The sequence below is a fragment of the Lipotes vexillifer genome, unplaced genomic scaffold (assembly GCF_000442215.2).
Source record: "Lipotes vexillifer unplaced genomic scaffold, Lipotes_vexillifer_v1.1 scaffold422, whole genome shotgun sequence".
Taxonomy (NCBI): domain Eukaryota; kingdom Metazoa; phylum Chordata; class Mammalia; order Artiodactyla; family Lipotidae; genus Lipotes; species Lipotes vexillifer.
Window position 1 is genome coordinate 2416654 of NW_006779087.1, and position 12700 is coordinate 2429353.

Genomic DNA, 12700 nt, shown 5'->3' on the forward strand with positions numbered 1-12700 from the left:
TGCTGAACCCGTGTGCCACAACTACGGAAGCCCACGCACCTAGAGCCCACGCACCTAGAGCTCCACAACAAGAGAAGCCACTGCAGTGAGAAGCCCGCGCACCGCAACGAAGAATAGCCCCCACTCGCCACAACTAGAGAAAACCCATGTGCAGAAAGGAAGACCCAATGCAGCCAAAAATAAATAAATTAAAAAAAAAAGTTTACCTACAAACTGGTTGCAGGTGAAACGTAGGGCACATGACCAACTGGTCCAACTTCTAGAATACTTGACTTTCAATTTCCTTGACCTTGGCCTTTTTCCTCCCGTTCATCTTAGACACCTAGGTCCAGCTTCAGCCCTGACTTTTTCCACTGTCTTTCTCCTTAAACTGTGAGAGCCTTGAGAACAGGCGTGTTGTCTTATTCAAGTTGAAGTCCCGGCATCTAGCACAGTGCCTGGCATACAGCAGGTACTTACGAAATGTTTGTTAAATAAACTTCCCAAGCATGTTCAAACACCAGTTACTATGTGTATCATTCTCTCAGGAGAAAAGGTTTTCCTTAATCCTAGCCTAACTCCATTTCATTTCTCAAATTATTTCCCTGCTCAAGTGGTGTTTAGTTGGTAGGCTCACATAGGGAATTCTGAGGGGGTTGTCCCATCTGATCCTCTTATTCTTGTTTTTTTTTTTAATTTTTATTTTTGGCTGTGTTGGGTCTTTGTTGCTGTGCGCGGGCTTTTCTCTAGTTGCGGCGAGCGCGGGCTTCTCATTGTGGTGGCTTCTCTTGTTGAGGGGCGTGGGCTCCAGTAGTTGTGGCACACAGGCTCAGTAGTTGTGGCCTGTGGGCTCCAGAGCACAGGCTCAGTAGTTGTGGAGCACAGGCTTAGTGGCTTCACGGCATGTGGGATCTTCCCGGACCAGGGCTCGAACCCATGTCCCCTGCATTGGCAGGCGGATTCTTTTTTTTTTTTGCAGTACATGGGCCTCCCACTGCTGTGGCCTCTCCCACCGCGGAGCACAGGCTCCGGATGCGCAGGCCCAGTGGCCATAGCTCATGGGCCCAGCCGCTCCGCAGCACGTGGGATCCTCCCGGACCAGGGCACGAACCTGCGTCCCCTGCATCAGCAGGCAGACTCCCAACCACTGCGCCACCAGGGAAGCCCCCTCTTCTTGATGGCCCTTCCTTCAACTCCTACCCTTTCTACCCACACATCTGCCATTGTAGGTCTATCCTATAAGGTAGAGAAAGGACTGAGGGACAGAATGGGCCAAGAGTCAGAAACCTTTCAAAGCAGGTGTCAACTTACTGATTCCTATCCTGGAGTTGAAAGTAGAACAGTAACTGGAGTTGTGAAGAGGCCCAGGGAGGCCTCCTGGTGAGGTAGAGGGGAAAAAGCACAGGGTTTAAGTTAGAATCCTAGCTCTGCAACTCTTATGGTATATTACCTTGATTATATTACTTTCCTCTCAGTCAGATCATATTTCCCTTTGATGGAGTTAGACTAGATCAGTGGTTGTTGCCAAATGCTGTTCTCAGACTAGCTGCTACATAATAAACATAGAAAGCTTAATGTAAAACACAGATTCTCTAGTTAATGATCACCTATGGTTAATACCACACAAAAAAGGAGACGACCAGACATTATGTGCCTCCAGATGGAAGACTATAACACCAATAATAACAAGTATTCTTGCCTCCAAAACAAACAAAAACAAAAATCTGAATCTCATCAAGCCTCTAAATCTAACTATTAATTTACAGAAAATACAAGACAGAGTAACATGTTAAACAATACCATGGAGATGCAATCAGCAAAATTTAGAGACTGCAGGAAACTGCAGGAAAACAGCTTAGTAACATCAACAAATAAACTGCAAAAAGGAGGGATTAGAAACCTACAGATTAAGAGATTTATTAAACATGGCAACAAATCGCTGATTTAAACAAATTGTTTAAAAAATGACACAGAGGAGTGCGAACACTGAATATTTTATGATATTAAAAAATTATTGCAGGGCTTCCCTGGTGGCGCAGTGGTTGAGAGTCCGCCTGCCAATGCAGGGGACGCGGGTTCATGCCCCGGTCTGGGAAGATCCCACATGCCGCGGAGCAGCTGGGCCCGTGAGCCATGGCGGCTGAGCCCGTGAGTCTGGAGCCTGTGCTCCGCAACGGGAGAGGCCACAACAGTGAGAGGCCCGCGTACCGCAAAAAAAAAAAAATTATTGCTAATTTTTAAGATATTACTAAAGTTTATGTTTTAGCTAGATATTTAATCTGAAATATCTGAAAAGATATTTGTATTAAGTGAAAAAGTTACAAAACTGTAAGAATGGAACAGTCTCACTTGTAAACCTAATTATTTGTTGTGGATATATTTAGAGATCACATACATAGCAAAGTAATTGTAAGCATAAAAAAACAACAGTAGTTGTAGCATGGGAGGTGTGAAATCATTATTTTTAAATTCACTTTTTTCTTGATATACGTTTTTTTTTTTTGGCCATGTGGCTTTTGGGGTTTTTGTTTTCCAACCAGGGGCTGAACCCAGGCCCTGGGCTGTGAGAACACAGCAGCCTAACCACTAGACCATCAGGGAATTCCCTCTTGATATACCTTCTGATTTGTTCTAATGATTGAATGTTTTATAGAAAAATATTTTTAGGTGTGATAATGATTTTGTGGTTATAGTTTAAGTCCTTATCTTTAGAGACTGATAATGAAATTTTTATAGATAAAATGATATCTAGAATCTGCTTCATAATGATCAAGGATGGGGAAAGTGGGTAGAGACATAGATGAAACAAGATTCCCAAGAGTTGATAAATTATTGAAGTTGGGTAATGGGTACCTGTGCATTCATTATTAGTAGGTCTATATTAGTATATCCATTAAAACAAGTTTAAAATATAGATTCCCAAGCCCTACTACCAGAGATGTTGCATTATTTCTCAACTGATCCTGATACAGTCAACTACTGAATTAGATTATAGCTAATATCCTTTTAATATAATTTTTTAAAATAAATTTATTTATTTTTTGGCTGCATTGGGTCTTCGTTGCTTCAGATGGGCTTTCCCTAGTTGCGGCGAGCGGGGGCTACTCTTTGTTGCATGCGCGGGCTTCTCAATGCAGTGTCTTCTCTTATTGCAAAACATGGGCCCTAGGAGCACAGGCTTCAGGAGTTGCAGCATGCGGGCTCAGTAGCTGTGGCACACGGGCTCAGTAGTTGTGGCTCACAGGCTCTAGCAAGCAGCCTCGGTAGTTGTGGCACACGGGCTTGGCTGCTCCGCAGCATGTGGGATCTTCCCAGACCAGGGCTCGAACCCATGTCCCCCATATCAGCAGGTGGTTCTTAACCACTGCACCACCAGAGAAGTCCCTAATATAATTTTTTTTTTTTTTTTTTTTTTGCGGTCCGCGGGCCTCTCACTGTCGTGGCCTCTCCTGTGGTGGAGCACAGGCTCCGGACGTGCAGGCTCCGCGGCCATGGCTCACGGGCCCAGCTGCTCCGCGGCATGTGGGATCTTCCCGGACCGGGGCACGACCCCGCGTCCCCTGCATCGGCAGGCCGACTCTCAACCACTGCGCCACCCGGGAACCCCCTAATATAATTTTTTTTTTTTTTTGCGGTCCGCGGGCCTCTCACTGTCGTGGCCTCTCCTGTGGTGGAGCACAGGCTCCGGACGTGCAGGCTCCGCGGCCATGGCTCACGGGCCCAGCTGCTCCGCGGCATGTGGGATCTTCCCGGACCGGGGCACGACCCCGCGTCCCCTGCATCGGCAGGCCGACTCTCAACCACTGCGCCACCCGGGAACCCCCTAATATAATTTTTTTTTTTTTTTGCGGTCCGCGGGCCTCTCACTGTCGTGGCCTCTCCTGTGGTGGAGCACAGGCTCCGGACGTGCAGGCTCCGCGGCCATGGCTCACGGGCCCAGCTGCTCCGCGGCATGTGGGATCTTCCCGGACCGGGGCACGACCCCGCGTCCCCTGCATCGGCAGGCCGACTCTCAACCACTGCGCCACCCGGGAACCCCCTAATATAATTTTTTTTTTTTTTTGCGGTCCGCGGGCCTCTCACTGTCGTGGCCTCTCCTGTGGTGGAGCACAGGCTCCGGACGTGCAGGCTCCGCGGCCATGGCTCACGGGCCCAGCTGCTCCGCGGCATGTGGGATCTTCCCGGACCGGGGCACGACCCCGCGTCCCCTGCATCGGCAGGCCGACTCTCAACCACTGCGCCACCCGGGAACCCCCTAATATAATTTTTTTTTTTTTTTGCGGTCCGCGGGCCTCTCACTGTCGTGGCCTCTCCTGTGGTGGAGCACAGGCTCCGGACGTGCAGGCTCCGCGGCCATGGCTCACGGGCCCAGCTGCTCCGCGGCATGTGGGATCTTCCCGGACCGGGGCACGACCCCGCGTCCCCTGCATCGGCAGGCCGACTCTCAACCACTGCGCCACCCGGGAACCCCCTAATATAATTTTTTTTTTTTTTTGCGGTCCGCGGGCCTCTCACTGTCGTGGCCTCTCCTGTGGTGGAGCACAGGCTCCGGACGTGCAGGCTCCGCGGCCATGGCTCACGGGCCCAGCTGCTCCGCGGCATGTGGGATCTTCCCGGACCGGGGCACGACCCCGCGTCCCCTGCATCGGCAGGCCGACTCTCAACCACTGCGCCACCCGGGAACCCCCTAATATAATTTTTTTTTTTTTTTGCGGTCCGCGGGCCTCTCACTGTCGTGGCCTCTCCTGTGGTGGAGCACAGGCTCCGGACGTGCAGGCTCCGCGGCCATGGCTCACGGGCCCAGCTGCTCCGCGGCATGTGGGATCTTCCCGGACCGGGGCACGACCCCGCGTCCCCTGCATCGGCAGGCCGACTCTCAACCACTGCGCCACCCGGGAACCCCCTAATATAATTTTTTTTTTTTTTTGCGGTCCGCGGGCCTCTCACTGTCGTGGCCTCTCCTGTGGTGGAGCACAGGCTCCGGACGTGCAGGCTCCGCGGCCATGGCTCACGGGCCCAGCTGCTCCGCGGCATGTGGGATCTTCCCGGACCGGGGCACGACCCCGCGTCCCCTGCATCGGCAGGCCGACTCTCAACCACTGCGCCACCCGGGAACCCCCTAATATAATTTTTTTTTTTTTTTGCGGTCCGCGGGCCTCTCACTGTCGTGGCCTCTCCTGTGGTGGAGCACAGGCTCCGGACGTGCAGGCTCCGCGGCCATGGCTCACGGGCCCAGCTGCTCCGCGGCATGTGGGATCTTCCCGGACCGGGGCACGACCCCGCGTCCCCTGCATCGGCAGGCCGACTCTCAACCACTGCGCCACCAGGGAACCCCCTAATATAATTTTAAAGAATTATTTTCCATATAATTCTTACATCATACCATAAATAATTTGACTGGTCTTTGGCCCTGGTTTCTGAGAAGTAACTTATAAATTCTTGGCATTTTGTTATTCATGGTGGGCCTCTCAGATCATACCTGTGTCTATGCTAAACAAATGACTCAGGAATGGTGGCTGGTCAGGTGGGAAAGGTGAACCAAGTGATTAGAGGGCTGGGGCTTTCATACAGGTGATATCAGTATGACCTCCAGAAAGGAGAGGAGGGAAGTTCAGAGATTAAGTTCAATCACACGGCCTATGATTCACTATGTAATGAAATCACAATAAAAACTCTAGACACCTGAAGCTTAGGTGAGCTTCCCCGGTTGGTAATCCTGCATCAACGTGCTGGGAAGGTGAGGTGTCTTGAGAACGCAGAAGCTTCACGTTTGGGATCCTCCCAGACCTCCCCTTGTGTGTCTCTTCATTTGGCTGGTCCTGATTTGCACCCTTTATAATAAAACTGTAATTAAGTAGAGCACTTTGCTGAGTTCTGTGAGTCATTCTAGTGAATTACGGAAGATATAATTTGTAGATTTGTAGCCAGTTTGTCAAAAGTGCAGGTGGCCTGGGAACTTTGGAGGTTTACAGATGGTGTCTGAAGTGAGGTAGTCTAGTGGCGGACTATGCCCTCAACCTGTGAAATCTGAACTAACTCTGGGTATTTAGTGTCAGAAATGCATTGCAACTGGATATTCATTTAAGTTAATAACTAACTCCCTTCTATTATAAAGAGGGGATCCAATTTCCAGGACTCATGTCAGAATTAAATGAGATAAATGTGATGCCTGGCACACAGAGATGGAAAGTCAATATCCTAAACCTCTGTAATCCACTTCTTTTCCCCCCTTTTTAAAAAATGGGCCACAAGTTTATTCTATAATTTTTCTGTAACAGGTAATGAATTCTGCAGAAAAATGCAAACATCACCTTTATTGTTAATATTTACATTTGGTTCTGTAAACAAACTTGGCCAAAAAAAAAAAGTAAGAATTTTTATACAAATTTTTAAAATTTCAAGAATATGATCTTCATCACTTCTGAAAGCTACTTAAGTCAAAAGCCAGTAAATACACAGGTTGAAAGGGAAGAGAAAAACATTAACAACAGATTATTTGAATTTCCCTCTTCCCAAATATCTAAAATATCACATATACCACTGTTTTCAGCATAGCTTGTGAAATCTAAAAATTCTGACTTCACTAGTCTGAAATAAGTTCAGTAGAGATTGTAGTGATGAACTACAGATTGTTTTCTTCTTGTGTAGTAAGAAGTTCAGTTCTCATCAAACTCCACATTTGGTTCCAGATTTTATTTTTCTTCCTTATAATATTTTCACTCTCCAGTGGATTTTACCAGAAGGTAAACTACCTGTATCCTTGATGTCACATTCACTGGGTTCCTAGGAGGACTCTGGAATGGAGTCTTTGCCTGAATTGTTAGATGTTCCTGTAAACTGTTTATTGCTAACAGACTAGAATCATGACCAAATACTGAATGAAGGTCCTTTTCCTTCAGATCCTGTGCTGGAAAATGTACAGCATCTGACTTTCGTTTTGGTTGAGATGCACTCTTATCCATATTGAAATTAGAAACTTATATACATGTCTGTGGCCTACATGGATAGTGATCTACCCTTCTAAGTCATTTTTATGTATAATTAATTTATGTTCAGAAATGTCAGGAATGCATTCCTGTTCATTTTTATGTGGAGGTAGATGTGTAAAATTTTGTTTTATGTCATTTTCGGCTGGATTTAAAACGGAAGATTTATTAGATGTTTTCTCATCAAGCCCTCTCAATTCACTGGAAAAGTAGGGAATATGTTCTGAAATAAACACAAATTTTGTTCAGGTTCCTGGGTTTCTTTATATAGGAAACTGCTCAATCACTTGTACATTATTTTCCCTGAAGTCTGAGATGTATGTGACAATTCTAGCTTTTCTTTATATTCAGGCTTTTTCAGGACAGTTGCAGTAATAGGAGAAATGGATCTAATACTGTATTTTATTCTTTTAGGCATGTGCCTTTCATATTCCACAAAATCAAAAACTAACTTAGATACAATACCATCAACAAGTTGATAGTGATTACTCTGTGCAAAGTTTCTGTGCTGCTCACTTAGAATATGTGGCTCATATCTTCTACCTTTACAAAAGGCTTTTTGAGTCTACTTGTTCTTGCTTTTTGTGGACCAATACCTATTCTTTTCTCCACATCGCTTACAGAAGTGCTTGATTTCTTGAGTAAATACTCTTTTCTTTTATTCAGTGTAGCATCTAATGTCATCAATATGAAGAATTTTTACTCCCCATGACAAGGCATTTGATAATATACTATTTGAAGGAAAAAAATCATGGTCATTTCTAGCTTTTTCGACTACTAATTTTCCTCTGATCAAACACACTGAATCTGGAGACTCAAATGAACTTCCATCATGGCTAGAATGAAGTGAAGTGGTTTCTGCACTATATGCAAATTCAGGGCTTGGTACACGAGAAATTTGTCCATTTTATTTGAAATAAGTTAATTGATATCTTTACTGAGAAATTCTTCAACTCGCTGTCCCAGGTCCTTAATGTCCTTTGGCAGTTTTTCAGATACAGTGACAGAAGGTAAGTCAATATAAGATACTTTTCCCCCAAGTGGCTTACTTTTGGATTTTTCTGGTTTGTTATCAGTTTTCAGAGTTTAAAGATGGCTATTTTTTTCATTTTTGACATGCATTCCACCCTGGAAATGTCCTTTGCTGTAGATCCTCATGGCTCTGTAGTTCATGGCAGCCACCTGGCATTCATATGCTGGGTCTGGAGAGGGTGTCACGTCCAGCAGCTCTGGCCCACTGACTGGCCAGTTGCCTCTCCCCTTTTGCAGGTCACCAACTCTTGTCCACTTCTTTTTTTTTTGAATGTTACTATATATGAATTATATATTTTTCCTTGCTCCAACTGCATGTGTACTACAGAATCTTCAGAGTTGGCTGCAGTGACCTGTCATCCACTTCTTAAAAAGTAAGTTTTCTACATAAAATTACCCATAACATCCAGTGAAGACAGAAGGAACAGTGAGAACAGGAGGTTTGGGTGAGAATGACAGGTAAAAGATGGAGGTATTATTTTAGAATAAATGGCTTTGGTGAGGTAGATGCAGTGGACAAAGAGGCAACAAAACATGGGGCCACTGAGATGAGAAGACCCTTAGGGTGGGAGAGAGGCAGCCTAGGGAAGGTAGTAAGCCAGAAACTAAGGTGACAGGGACTTGTTTTGATTTTGTCTAAGGACCTGGTCATGTCACTGTACCCTGGGGGAACCACCAAGAGAAAAGAAGAACACTCGTCTGTCCCCCTAAACCCAGAGTGAGCAGGAACAGGAAAGGTAATTTTCTGTGGTTCCCAGGAGAAGGATAAGCAGCAGGTCACCCTGTGGCCCTTACTCCTTGGGGGGAGGATGGGTTAGTAGGGATGCTTGCTGATTTGCAGAACCTGCTGTTCTTCTGCCACTCGGCCCTCATATCTTCTTTCTTCCTCCAAGCTTCCCTTTCCCACCCTCCAGATTACCTGTTGTTGGTAGAAGTTATTGGCATTTTGTTCAAACCGCTCATCTTTGGTTTCCACAGTTTTCCCCAACTTCTGCAGTACCTGGGGATATAAATCAGAGAGGTCCACAATGTTATAGTCAAGTCTCTCTTAACTGTTGGCCTCATTTGACCCTGGCTTCTCTCAGAGTCTCAGATGCAACTTAAAGGATGTACTCAGAGCAGCCCAACAGAACTAGAAATATAGCACGTTGCTGAAAAAGCAATCATGTTTTATGGTTCTTCTCAAATTGGGGTACTCCTGGGGATATGCAGCAGTGTACTAGGGGGTATATGTAAAGACCAGAATAAATAAGGTATATGTTCCTGGAATGAAACTGTTATTTACTGTGGTTTTCGGCGTGGGGGAGAGTATTATATTAAATAAACCCATAACCCAATGCCCTCTTTCCAGAATGCTCTTCCTCACCTTATCGTCAGCCAACCATCTAAAAAGACCTAATTCATACTCTATATCCTTTGTGACACTTAATCACATCTACCTCATCCCATTAATCAAGCTAAATTGCTCCCTCCTAAGCAGTTACAACTTCTGTACCTGTATACACTTTTGTTACTGGTTTTTGTTTTTTTGTTTCTTTTGGCCACATTGCACTGTTTGCGGTGTATCTTAGTTCCCCAACCTGGGACTGAACTCAGGTCCCAGCAGTGAAAGCTCTGAGTCCTAACCACTGGACCACCAGAGAATTCCCCTATTACTATTTTATTTTATTTTTTAAAATTTTTTTCTTTTTTCTTTTTTCTTTTTGTGGTATGTGGGCCTCTCACTGTTGTGGCCTCTCCCGTTGCGGAGCACAGGCTCTGGACGCGCAGGCTCAGCGGCCATGGCTCACGGGCCCAGCCGCTCCGCGGCATGTGGGATCCTCCCGGTCCAGGGCACGAACCCGCGTCCCCTGCATCGGCAGGCGGACTCCCAACCACTGCGCCACCAGAGAAGCCCTACTATTTTATTATTTGCATTTATCTATGTCTCCTTCTAAACTGTGAGCTCCTTGAGGATTGGGCACTTGCCTTATCTGTATTTCTCAGTATCCAGCAAATAGATACTTAATACTTACAACAGGAAGGAGAGTGAGACTGATACAGGAGGGAACCAATGGACTGGGCCTTGAATTAAGATTTTGCTAGGGACTTCCCCAGTGGCGCAGTGGATAAGAGTCCATGCTCCCAATGCAGGGGGCCAGGGTTCGATCCCTGTTCAGGGAACTAGATCCCACATGCATGCCGCAACTAAGAGTTCGCATGCCACAACTAAGGAACCTGTGTGCCGCAACTAAGGAGCAGGCAAGCCGCAACCAAGGAGCCCATCTGCTGCAACTAAGAGCTGGTGCAACCAAATAAATAAATAAATATATATAAAAAAGATTTGCTAGACTGAAATAAAGTAAAAAGGGTGAGGATAGAAAGAGGATTTCAGGCAAAGACAACATCAGCAAAGTCACAGGAGTACGCAAATTCATGGCAGTTTCATGAGATGGTTCAGCACGACTGGTTTAGGGTGTGTTATGGGGAGTGATGGGTAAGGAAACTAGAAAGGGAGATTGGAGTCTCATTGCGAAGGACTTTGAATCTTATGAAAGAGCGCCCAGGTCTTGGGCATGAGACTGGCTCTGACTAAGGTGTCTCCATTCTTAATCCTGGGGCTAACATCTCTCACTTCTGGAGCTCTCTCTATGGTGGTTAAGCTCAAGGTCGCTGGAGTGAGATAGATATATGCCCCTGTCTTGGCTTTTCCACTTACTGGCTATAAGCCTTTGGGCAAATCACTTCAACTCTAGAGCCTCAGTTTACAGAACTCCTTTTCCCCCACTAAGATAATAATATCTCCTGGAGTTGTTGGGAGAATTAAACGATATTATACACATAAATTGCTTTCACAGTGCTGCCCTATGGTGAGTACTTAATACAAATATTATCACTGTGTCTAGTTCCACTCCCTTCCCTATAAATACCTGTCTTTATTTCCTTTTCAGTTTAGCCGTATGTGTTTTTGTCTGTGCCTCTCTACTCCACCTCACTTGACAGCCGGCCCTGGGTGTCCAGAGTCGCTCATCTTCCCAGGCTCCACCCTCTGCCCCCAACCAAACACTGTCCTCTACCAGAAAGTTGCAACACCACCTTGTTTAGTGGTAATGGCAGCTCTCACTTCCTTCCTGCCACCCCTCCCTTCCTTTGACTGGGGCTTGGTTCTTCTGCTGGGGGGGCGGGGAGGGGTGCTAAAAGGAGAGATGTGTCAATTCAGTCTAGAGTCAATGTGGCACACCCTGGAGCAGACCAATATCCCCAAACCCCAAAAGGCTCAAGGCAAAAAGGCTTGGAGGGTGTGGGAGTGTGTGTGTTGAGGGAACACTCTCACCTTCAATTCTGAAACTGAAAGATGAGTATGATCACCCTGAAAACATAACCAATGCCCTGGGCCCAAAGTATTTGTTGCCTTAAGCAAGAGGGCCATGTGTCAGGGCACCTACACTATGTTGTAGATGTTCTTCCTCAACTAGAGTTCCTTGAGGAAGGAGGATGTACGGACGCTCTACAGATGTTTGTTGAAAGAATTAATAATTCTACCTTTGGATTATTTACTAATGAAAGCCCATATAATGCCAATCCTTAAAGTCCTGCACTGAGAATTTCGCCCCAGTTTGCCTGGCCTAGCAGATGAGAAGTTAGGATACAGATTATTTAAAGAGAAAGAGCAGGGATAAGAGAGAAAGTAAATGTGGCAAGATGTTAACACTTGGTGAAACAGGTGAAGAATATTCCAGTGTTCACTGACCTATTTTAATTTTTGTGTAGGTTGGGGTGGAAGTATAAAGCTTAAAAAAAAAATCACTGCAGACATGTTTTATATTTTAGTTAATTCTGTCAACTGGAGTAATTTGAAGAGGGGTTGGATATTAGACATTATGGAATTCTGTTAGAAAATTTTTTCTTAGATGTGATAATACTGTAGTTATGTAAAAAAACCCTTATTTTCAAGATATATTCTAAAGTAGGCTCTCCTTAATATGGCCCTAATATATTTTCCAGCCTTTTCTCCCACCACTCCCTGAGCTCCAGCTCAGCTGCATTTCTCCCTATTCTGCCTAAAAGGATTTCCAGATTCCACGCCTTGCTCATGCTGGCATTCCTCAACTGGACTGCTCTCTCACCACTTGCCTGAGGAACTACTCATCAGCCATAATTCCTATCTCAAATTCAGCCTTCACTACAAAACCTCCCTCTATTCTCAATTCTTCTGTCCTCTGAATTCCCGCGGACAAGCAGATCTCTCAGGTCACTTATTTTACTTTAAACAAACAAACAAACAACAACAACAAAAAAAACCCCAACTAGACTGTAAGCTTCTAGCAGGCAAGAATGCCTCTTGCTCATCTCTAAATTCCCTCCGGGGTCCAGCCCAGTATCTCGGACAAAGGAGTTTTTCTGTAAATATTGCTGATTGAACCCTCTGGGATACAAGCTGAGTAAAAGTCAACAGATGAAAAGACCAACAGAGGAGTGGTAAACAATGAATGCCCTTTCTTGGGGGAGATCTGAGAAGTCTGCCACAGAGAAATCACAAACAGATGGTGAAAGTATTAGTTTGAAACGTGAAGATGTATCATACTGTAAAAACACAATAAAGCCAGGCTCCTGTTGAGTCTGAATAGGAACTGGAAAATAAAACAAGAATGCTTCATCTCCATTGTGTTTAACAGTCACCAGACCTTCACTCCTAGCTTTGCTCCTTCCAGAAGATCAGCAGG

General features: G+C 45.6%; 1 protein-coding gene and 1 pseudogene across 1 annotated transcript in view; both read right to left on the reverse strand.

Moving 5' to 3' along the window:
* Positions 1-12700, reverse strand: part of BIN2 (bridging integrator 2) — a 33981-nt gene that overhangs the window by 18722 nt on the left and 2559 nt on the right. Inside the window, exon 2 of the mRNA XM_007452322.1 lies at positions 8917-8997. Within this exon, the coding sequence (XP_007452384.1) occupies positions 8917-8997 (81 nt within the window). The remainder of the gene's footprint in view (positions 1-8916; positions 8998-12700) is intronic.
* Positions 7482-8138, reverse strand: LOC103072739 (protein DBF4 homolog A pseudogene; annotated as a pseudogene).